Raw genomic sequence first — 10,270 nt, forward strand, 5'->3', positions numbered from 1 at the left:
ACAGGAGTTTGCTCGTGGTGGATAACGCAATGTGAAAGGAAATAGCTGCTAGTAGTGTTTAAATCACGGCTTACTACCTTCATTATCTAATGTCTGCCACTACAATGCTAATTTTTTCCGTCCAAGCAAAGTATCACGACGTGTTTACATCATCGATGTCTAATAATTTACATTCGTTGATAGCTCTGGCAACTACATATAGGAGCAAGTTCTCGGCTCGTGCATTCTTCAATGGAGCGATTACTTGAATTTGCTGGGTATATGTATGCCTGTGCTCTAGAAAGGAGAAAAAAGAGGATACAAAAGCGTGGGCATCTGCATATTGTGTGCGTGTGGAAAGGAGCTGCAGACCTTTTCCAGTCCTAGCAGAGTCAGGCAAGCGGTGACGATCAACCCCAGAAAACAATAAAGTCGCAGACAGCGAAAGGGTAAAATATGGGAGACGTGAATAGGGTTGTATTCAGGGTCTTGCTCCCTGTGCAAGCAATGACTACACCAGCTGCCTCAAAAAGTAACAAGGCAGCACGCACGGGGAGATGTATTGCTTCACCTTGTTCTATACGCATGAAGTAGGATGTAAAAGTAGCCGGTTGTCTGTGACTCCCTCTCTTTTCTCTTCTCTCTTTCTCTATCTTTACCATCCTTGCTTCTACTTTTTCCGTTTCCTTTTCTTTTCCTTCCACTCTTTTCGAATTATTTCCATGCTATTTACAAGATGAATATCGTAAAGTCAAAGTTACTCCAAGTCTACTTGCCTCATGTCTTTCGTCTGCAAAGGTAATGACGTATTTGGCATTTTCGGCGAATCCCAAACTAAATATACATTTCTCGCGATATATTAGTATGGGGTTGTGTCACACAGAAGAAGACACATCTAATGCTCAGCGGAGCAACGAGATCGACAAACAGCTTGAACGCGATCGTGGACGTCGCGAAAAAGAATATAAGATTCTACTTCTAGGTCAGTACGGATTTCTATTATGCAGGCAGTCCTTTCCTACGTGTCTAGAATCAATTGCAGCCTGAGGCATACACTGACAGATACATTGTAGGGAGTGGCGAGTCTGGGAAATCCACTATACTAAAGCAAATGAAGATCATCAACCAGAACGGATATTCGCAACAGGAGTTGTTTTCATGGAGAATCATTGTCTATCGCAATATTGTTGAATCCGCGCAGGCTATCGTACAAGCCGTGCTCGATTTCAACCTAGATTTTGAGCTGCCCGAGAACGCGATGAACGTGCAACGTCTGCTTGATTACCAAGTGTCCGGGGACCCGAAATTCGAGCTCGATCCAGAAATTGTAGACGCCATTGCGTCTTTGTGGGCCGACGCGACTGTCAATCTTTGCGTCGAAGAACGGCGGCATGAGTTTTATCTGATGGACTCCGCCCCATAGTATGTTGCAAACGACCTTGTATATACACAGATAGCATCCGTTTCGTATTTAATTCTTATTTGTTTAGTTTTTTTGCAGAAATCCGGCGCATTGGCGACCCAAATTATGTCCCAACAGAACAGGACGTTTTGAGAGCACGTCTCAAATCGACAGGAATTACGGAGATACGGTTCCAGCTCGGAGATCTTGGCATCCAGCAAGTAAAAACGAGGGTCAAAAGGAGATATGTCAAATTGCTAACATAGAGACGGACAATCCAGCATGTTTGATGTCGGAGGCCAGAGATCAGAGCGCAGAAAATGGATACATTGTTTTGATTCTGTCGCATCCATCATCTTCTGTGTAGCGCTGAGTGAATACGACCAAGTACTCCTAGAAGAATCTCGGCAGGTCTGTTATTTTTCATCATAATGTAGAAAGCTTGCTAACTGGCTCCTTATTCCATTAATAGAATCGTATGCTTGAGAGCTTATCGCTTTTTGAATCCATTGTCAACAGTCGTTGGTTCCTACATACATCTATTATGCTATTTCTAAACAAAGTAGACCTCTTCAAGACAAAAGTAGTCCGCGTCCCTTTAGGCAAGTTCTTTCCTGACTATGGAGGTAAAGCGGTAAAACAAGTTTTGCAGGGTTAAACGATTGATATTTTAAATAGGAGGAAAAGATGCTAACAAGGCAGCAAAATATATTCTGTGGCGATTTTTGCAAACAAATCGAGCAAAACTAAACATTTATCCGCAGTAAGTATGTCTCATTTTGCCCCTGAAAGCATTCTAATGGCGGTACCTCTCATTTCCGTTTAGCTTGACACAAGCAACTAATACATCTAATGCAAGTCTTTCCTTGATCATACGTTATCTAGAATCGAGCACTGACTCTTCTTACCATAGATACGATTTGTCTTTGCTGCTGTCAAGGAGACTTTACTTCAAAACGCTCTCCGTGATTCAGGCATGCTTTAAAAGAATTCTAACTCTTCCAACCAGCTGAATGCTGCTAATTCCTCCCTTTTTTCCTTTTTCCCTCTCTCTTATAATGTACAGTCTAATACTCTCCAAACCGTCCTTTCCGGTCTGTATCTGACCTTCGGATGGCCTTAAAAGATATCCAACGCTAATGCCACCCTTTTTCATTTCCAACGAATGTAACTAAATCTATGTATTAGATACTCCTTAATCTCAAACGCAGTTAATATTTATTACATCGTCGATATTTTTATATTCATTTTGCTTCGCAGGAAACAGTGCCTGTTTCTGTAGTATTTTATAGTAAATTACATGCAGGAACAACTAAACAAGATTTTTTAAGCTTCCAAGCTTCAAACTCGAATTAGGATGATTTTCTGCACGCCATTTCCTACTCTTCCCCCAACGTATTCATGCCCTTTAATTTTGTACCACGCCATGTGAATTTTTAAATGGAAACACCTTATTCTTTTGCTGTTACAGCTACAACGCAATGGCACAATGACCACTACAGCTATCAAGGTATACATTAGTCTCTCTCTGGTGATTTCGTGCCTTCCTGCTCTGGCAGGTCTAGTCGCCAGATGTCGCGGGTATCTTTGGTCCGGGATCATTTTGTATCTGCTGTCGTTCCTGTTCCTGTTTTTCGCCGTCTTCCTTTACGCAACCGTTGCATTGCTTCGCCGTGGGACACCTTGGCTTTTGGACGCTCTTTTCAAACTTAATCGTATCCTGACCCCGTTAGCATCGTCATTGGCGCGGTCAAGGATCGTTGGTCCACTTGTCGCCATAGTGATACGCGGGAACTTTTTTGTATGGTTCGTCGTCTTGCTTCTAAGTGACCAGGTTCTCCGTGCACTTATCGCGAGACTGGTTGGTAGACACGGCAGTCAGCGTAATTTCTGTAAGCCCTCTCGATGCTTTTATCTGTTTTATGTCCAAAATTCACCATCCGTGTTTGCAGCAATAGTCAACGCTGTCGATCCCGATTTTACCTTTTTTGATCCGAAATTGCAAGAAAATGACAAGGACGCGTCAAGAAGCACAAAGTATTCTCAGTCGCTCGCATATACGCTGGCCGTTGCGAGCAAAATTGTGTATGAAGACGTAGGAGTAATTAAACATGAGCTTGCAAAGGATGGGTTTGATGTCGATCACACCTTTCTTCCAATGGCATATCGAGTAAGTATTATACAGGTTATAAAGTGGATTTTGAAGATATAGCTTGATCTAACATTACGTTCCACATTTAGAACGTCTGTGCGTTTATTGTTGAAAAAGATAATGATATTTATCTGGTATTCCGAGGGTAAGTCACAAGGTAACACTTCAGACGCGATATACTATCTAATACAGATGCTTTACAAAGCACCAACCCGCTCAATATACAAAATATGGTTACCGACTGCAATATTGGCATGAAAGAAATAAAGTCGTCCTCTGGAATCTCCATGGGCAGAGTCCACAAGGGCTTTTGGGAGGCCATGGGCGAGCCGGCAACTGTGAAGCGCGACGATAGCACATTACACATACAGCTCAATGCAGCCTCGTTGTATCGTACTGTGTCCTCAACCATACAGGCTGCTGTAACAATTGCCAAGTTTACAGCGCTGCAATTAATTCATCACGTTACGGATCCTGTCGACAGCAGTTGGATTGGACACGATACAGACATCCGGAACCACAGCTTGTATGCACAAGCTGAACAGTGGATCATGGACCTTGTAGCGCACGAAGGAGCTAGCTCTGACAGCGCGGTGGATTTGCAGGCTATGACAGGGTCTAGGAAGCGGTTATTTATAACGGGTCATTCTTTGGGTGGAGCTTTGGCTACCAGTAAGTTCATTTTTCAACTTTCTATGAGAGATCTCATTATATCTTACCTTACTCCATAGTCTTTTTAGCCAAGATGATCCAGTCACAAAGTCCTCTTTTGGAATACTTTAGTGGGCTGTACACTTATGGTCAGCCGAAAATTGGAGACCGGGAGTTTACCTTTGCATTTGATCCTCAAATATCGCAAAAAATGTTTCACCACGCATATAACAATGGTAATCTCCAATGACCTTTTTTTTTTACGAGAGCAAAGTATTCAACTATTTTTTTCATTTCCAGACATCATTACACGCATACCATCTTGGTTCAATTACGAGTAAGACTCAATATACTTAAAAACAGTTGGATCCATATATTAATGCGAGAGACTTAGTACACCGCCTGGTACGTTAGTATTCATTGATACAAAGTACGACATTACTTTATACCCGCCAAACCCCCAAACGAACGAGCCAGTGCCTATCCGATCGATTTCCTACGTACATTTGTCTGGTTTGTTGAATGCCCAAGTCATCCGACGGCTGAAGCACGAATCATGGCTACGCATCATGTTCCGGGTACTGTTCCCATTTTTCCTCAACGATCATTTTCCTTCAGAATATTGCCAAAGTCTTCGAAGTGGATGTATAGATCTTGTCGTCACTGGTCAAAAAGGACTTGAAGGTGGCAAACAGGACGTCCAAGGAGATGAAGAAGAGCGCTTTGTGGGTATCACAGCAACATCATTGTCACCATCTACTGCTGCAACTTACAAAAGATATCCGAATGGATCACATGCACTGTACAATTAGTAAGATAGAGATCATTCTATAGACTTTATACAATTGTGTTAACAGGCTGGAGATTGGTGAAATAAAAAAGGAAGTATGGAGGGTATGCTTAACCAAAGTACAGCGCCAGGACATGCTGGCTGACATTGAAGCCAAAGAGAGATACTATGTATAAAATGGCACAAATGAATATCGGGTACAGGAACAGCTCGGTGTGCACGAGGAAAGGCAAAGCTAAATTGATCGCATTAATGTAAATTTTGAAGAAGTTATCGCACAGTATTCAAGTTACCATTGTATCCTAAGAATGTACCGTAAATATACCACACCGCTGCTGTAAGATACATTGTGTTGCCGATGAATATTGATATCCAATTGTGACGCTGCAGTAACGGCATAAAGAAAAACTGGAGCACATAGAGGATAAGAAAGAGAGGGAAGAAGGAGTTGCAATGCACGTCAAATGCATAAGCCCATTCGACTTTCTGTTCGACGGCGTGCGCCATTGTATTTTCGGTCAGGAATCGATTCGTTACGAACCTGCGTAGTGTGGATTAGAACAATGATGATAGAGCATAGAAGTCATTCTCATGCATACCAAGAAAATGTCGCCACCACAGATCCAACGAGTAGAAAGTCTACCAATACCATGAACAACATTGCCCGCAATATCCCTACAAAGCCTAGACCGTATGCCAATCCCCATGCAATTGCCGACACTGGCGGAGAGTTAGAGATATCGAATTTGTCGACCGGTGATCTCATAAGCATACCGCATAACAAGGATGCTAATAATACAAGGAAAGCTGGATCATCTCGTGCCCACTGATTTTTTGTTTCTAACAGTGCGTGTTAAAGATAACATAATGGATCAAGATGAGAAATCACATGTCTCCAAGTGACGTACGCTTGTGATAGTATATGTTCCTGTAACTATTCAAGTAAAAGTGGGTGAATCACGAACAGCATCACGCAAACTCTTCTCTATGCGTCAACTTACACTCGTCTAGGCGCAATCATCAAGTAACCCATCTGCCACATTGCAAACTAAAATCCGTCATGTCCACTGTTTAGCTCTTTCAAGGTCGGTGAAATGTACGCGGTACAGGTCCATGTACCTCAAAGTCCATTTGTGGAAACCGAAACAGTCTCCTGAGTATAACAGGAATGGAACGTGAGGGTCGTCGATGTCGTCTGGAACCGTCAAACGTGGAGGACGAGTTAAGCGAGAAGTTGTTTGTAGTTGGCAGCAGTGACATTTAGGTAAAATGTATAAAAGAGTGAACCGGCCTCAATTCTGCGGGGTTGTGAGACGATCCCCCAACTCTTAGAAGAAAAACAGCAGGGAAAATAACACTCTCACATCATCCTTAACGCCAGCAATCGTAATAGAAATCGGCTTGTACTCTAGACAGACCTACTGTTTGGGATGAACTATGTCATCAACTCTAGAGCCTTACTGCCATATGTATTGTTGACGTGAGTGGATATTCTCTTAGTCATATTGATAGAATCGTGCAAAGAAGGAATTCTATCCACAAAATTAGTATTGATTTACTCGAATGTTTGCACGAAGACTCTTAAGTTAACACAAGGAACCATCGAATTTCATATTTTTAAATCAAGCGCCACCGTCGGCGCCGCTTATACCTATCTTTTCCTTTTCTTCTCAAAGATGCTGCTTCCCGCAGAAGAAGAGCTGCCGGTGGAGGTTCATCAGTGCGACAAAAAAGGCAGAGAATTTGTTGCCAAATGCGACATGCCAAAAGATTACCTTTTATTTTCAGTAAGATCCATCGTCTTCAAATGCCCTTTTTCCAAGATATAATGAATATATTCTTTTACGCAGGTATACCCTTACGCGACAGGTATTCCATTGTGGTCCGCTCTGTTCCTATTACAGGTTTTCTTACAGATAGAAAGCGGTATTCGATAACTACAAGAAACGAATGTGTGCGCAATGTTTGTGCGTTCATCCAACACGTAGCTTTTCAACCCGGTGCCGGGATTGCGATCAAATATATTTTTGCTCGCTTGCCTGTCATGATCGCTATATGAGCGTGCACCGAGATACATGGATGTGTGGTTCCCTGAGGAAGCTGGCTACTTTGAAGAAGGTCGATAAGCATAGCAAGAGCGTCGCCAAACTAGTCCTGGCAGTTTATTGGGAGCGACAAACTGGAGGGCGAAGATTAGAAGATTGCACAGATGCTGGAGGGCTGAAAAGCACATTTGAGCATGTGCTTGAATTGGAATCTCATTATAATGACTGGCCAGACGATGATCGCAAGGAGTGGAAGCGGTTGCAGCAGTTTTTATATTCACAACTGAAAAGTGGCGGTGCTCTCGAGGAACGAGAAACGGAATTGGATATTATGCATTTGGTATCACGAATCGAATCCAATTGCTTCGGTCTCTACTTGGAAAAGAAGAGTAAGGAGCCTGTCGGAAGAGGTATGAGAAAGGAAGGATAATATATGATGTTCGTGCTGACTACTAAACGGTTGCATCGCATGTCTTACAAATTTAGCACTGTTTCCTATAGCTTCTCTCTTCAACCATGATTGCGCTAACAGTTGTCAAGTGGAACAATACACTGAACAAAATCTCGAAGATGAACAGCTCGAGTCGAAAAGCGACGATGGCACCGTAACACTCTATTATCCTGATGTATTCCAAAAGCCTAGAGGTGTCTATCGATTGATGCAGATCAAGACTATACGAGCGGTACAAAAGGGCGATCCGCTGACAATATCTTACATTGATACATCTTTACCTGTCGCTGCACGTCGACAAAGGTTGAGAGATGATTATTATTTTGATTGTGAATGTGATAGATGTTTAAGGGAGTTACAGTCAAAAGTAAAGAAGAAGTAAAGACTTGTAGGGTAGGATGTGGACTCATGCATGATAAGGGATGCCTCAAAGTGGCTCTCGTTTATGCGAAACTACTGTCCGGATGTGATTGTATAATTTTATCTTGTACTCGCCTTTAACACGTTCCTGCATGTATATTGGACGCGCCATAAGGGACTGGATGGTTACAAATGTTTTGTTGAATAGCTGAGCCGAGATCAACATCTTGCGTATCTTTTGTTGTTGTTTCTTTTCAACTTTCGAAACGGGCAGTGAAACGAGACTAGTATATTTGGATATGATGGTTGATTGATACGTAAAGCTATTTAGCGAAGTGGAGTTGCACACCACTTTCGAGTGTAGGTGTTGAACGTTCTCAGGGAAGAATTGAAAAGAAGAAGAAAAAAACAGGAACTAAGGAGAAGTCTACTTTGGTTTCCTAATTAGGGCTGACTTAGCAGAGTGCACATCAGCAGTCCGTTCCTGCGCGACACGAAATTGGCACTCACGGTAATAGAGGTGGTGTGAGAGACAGATGCAAGCAGCTCATCCAGATCTGATGTTCTGTCCGCCGCTGCATACCTTGAAAGAATTATCCAAGAATATTCAAACACATCAACGACAGCCATGGCATATATTTACGGATTTCGTATGTATCGACGCCAGGGCAATCTAGGCAATGTCCTGCGGATCCTCGACAAAAGTTTCAGGGAAATACCGCTGGACGATTCGCTACATGGACAACTAGTTAAGGCGTTCAAATGATTAGTAAGTGATGACTTCAAAGTGAATACTATGTCTTGAGAGCTATCGAACGACGTCTTTAAGAAATCTTCCTAATCACCAATTACCTACAATTTCATATATTTGAACCGGTACACCCTCACAAGCCTTGCGATCTATGCCTTTTGACAGTCTTCGTGACATAAAGAAACTAAAGCCACTGCTACATTAATGTCCACATCTAAAATACCTATGCCTTCGTTTGCAAGGTCCAGGGCTTGGAGAGCTTCCTGCATTGCCGGAGAACTTAGCACTTACTCTATGTACTTGTAAGCCCTAAGCAGACCATTTTTAGAGCTAAGTGACTAAGGTTTGTATAGCAAGAAGCATATGCAGAAACTAGAATTTGACTATCAGCGAAATGCACGTGACCTTCTACGATCGAAAGATACACAGATGGATTTGTTAGAACTAAAGATGCCCAACAAATTTTGTATATAATATACCATTGCAATTTATTGAATATATCATCTCTTCATCATTCAAGTCTGAAAAATCGAGGCATCTACATATCAGTATAAATAACGCCTGTTTATTTTTGGCTATTGACGGGTAAGGTCTGAGGATAAAGATCGTCGTCACAGCATCTAATTGAATAACAGCGGGAGAGTGATGGTATCCATATTGGAATCTTTGAGCTAGAGATAGAAGATGTGTCTTTTACTCTGGTCCTGAGGTATATTCTCGTTATTTTATATTCCATTGATTGGCAGGCTTTTGTCCGTAAACGCGATACATTCGCAAGGTCGTTTTGTGTTCACGACCTTCATCACCAATGTCTTTAAGGAATTGCGCAAAGTAGTCGTCGTCTTTGAATGCAGCATTAATCTGGGACAGATATGATTGCATGTTGTGGAATACAGGCGACAAACAGTCCCTAATGCTGTTGTTAGGAAATTTTGATAGGCGGGATATATATCGGTAAGTTACCACAGCGTTGTTTGACCGTCAGCATCGTCTTGCATTGATATCTCAACACATATTTCCGTAACATTTTGCATTTGCAGCTTTTCAAGACGTTCCTTGAGCTCACGAGCCACTAATGGTAGCAGGTTCCTGGATCGTGTCACTTGCAAGTCTGATTGGATATGATTTGTTGAATATTTATCTAGCATAGAAAGGTTCGCTTTGCTTACAGGTATGAATCAAAGAATGCGTCTTCGGACCCATGTTACTCATTTCAAGGTCACTCTAGAGAACCGCATGAGCGCTTAGCACGCATCAATGTGACGTAGAAAAATCAATTTGATGCTCACCTCGTTTAGTTCCAACCAGCCGCCAGGTTGCAGGATCCTGAAATGCTCTTTCAATGTCTACGAAGGTAAAATTTAGCTATTATCTACAAGCTATATACATTTCATACTCTGTCCCAGTCATCAGTTTTCAAGGCAATTGCAACGAGGCGTTGGTGTATGAATTGGAACGTATTATCAGGAAAAGGCAGCGGTTCGCCAAGTTTAGCCACGCCAAATTTGATGTTTGCTGGTACGTTGGTCTGTGGAAACACGGGATTGAGATCAATTCCGTGGAACATAGAAGCTGGATAAGTCTGGGCCATTTCACATGTCCATACTCCGGTTCCTTGATATGTGTACGTTTAGTGAGTACGCCATATGTGATAAGGGGCTGCTAAATTTTTGTTTGCTGCAAGGCCGA

The 10,270-nt window shown here is 42.3% G+C and overlaps 4 protein-coding genes across 4 annotated transcripts; 2 read left to right on the top strand and 2 right to left on the bottom strand.

Moving 5' to 3' along the window:
* Positions 1-715: 715 nt before the first annotated feature.
* Positions 716-4,996, top strand: VTP01DRAFT_6857 (uncharacterized protein; the record flags this gene model as incomplete). Its single annotated transcript, XM_069385804.1, has 15 exons — positions 716-777; positions 843-961; positions 1,053-1,401; positions 1,470-1,598; positions 1,663-1,792; positions 1,854-2,007; positions 2,060-2,144; positions 2,208-2,235; positions 2,295-2,355; positions 2,853-2,891; positions 2,947-3,551; positions 3,623-3,678; positions 3,739-4,205; positions 4,265-4,358; positions 4,579-4,996. The coding sequence occupies 15 exons, from the start codon at positions 716-718 to the stop codon at positions 4,994-4,996; spliced, it is 2,796 nt and encodes a 931-aa protein (XP_069243230.1).
* An 88-nt stretch (positions 4,997-5,084) lies between these two features.
* VTP01DRAFT_6858 (uncharacterized protein) lies at positions 5,085-6,234 on the bottom strand (the record flags this gene model as incomplete). Its single annotated transcript, XM_069385805.1, has 7 exons — positions 5,085-5,209; positions 5,268-5,515; positions 5,574-5,694; positions 5,749-5,814; positions 5,883-5,908; positions 5,976-6,022; positions 6,094-6,234. The coding sequence occupies 7 exons, from the start codon at positions 6,232-6,234 to the stop codon at positions 5,085-5,087; spliced, it is 774 nt and encodes a 257-aa protein (XP_069243231.1).
* Positions 6,235-6,650: 416 nt separating this feature from the next.
* On the top strand, positions 6,651-7,841 carry VTP01DRAFT_6859 (uncharacterized protein; the record flags this gene model as incomplete). The annotated part of the gene is made up of 5 exons (XM_069385806.1): positions 6,651-6,761; positions 6,825-6,843; positions 6,899-7,429; positions 7,506-7,773; positions 7,832-7,841. 5 exons carry the CDS (start codon positions 6,651-6,653, stop codon positions 7,839-7,841), a joined length of 939 nt encoding a protein of 312 aa, XP_069243232.1.
* Positions 7,842-9,301: 1,460 nt separating this feature from the next.
* On the bottom strand, positions 9,302-10,172 carry VTP01DRAFT_6860 (uncharacterized protein; the record flags this gene model as incomplete). Its single annotated transcript, XM_069385808.1, has 5 exons — positions 9,302-9,491; positions 9,545-9,692; positions 9,751-9,805; positions 9,871-9,927; positions 9,978-10,172. The coding sequence occupies 5 exons, from the start codon at positions 10,170-10,172 to the stop codon at positions 9,302-9,304; spliced, it is 645 nt and encodes a 214-aa protein (XP_069243233.1).
* Between the last annotated feature and the right edge of the window lie 98 nt (positions 10,173-10,270).

The sequence above is a fragment of the Rhizomucor pusillus genome (assembly GCF_041956525.1).
Source record: "Rhizomucor pusillus strain CBS 183.67 unplaced genomic scaffold VTP01scaffold_3, whole genome shotgun sequence".
NCBI lineage: Eukaryota > Fungi > Mucoromycota > Mucoromycetes > Mucorales > Lichtheimiaceae > Rhizomucor > Rhizomucor pusillus.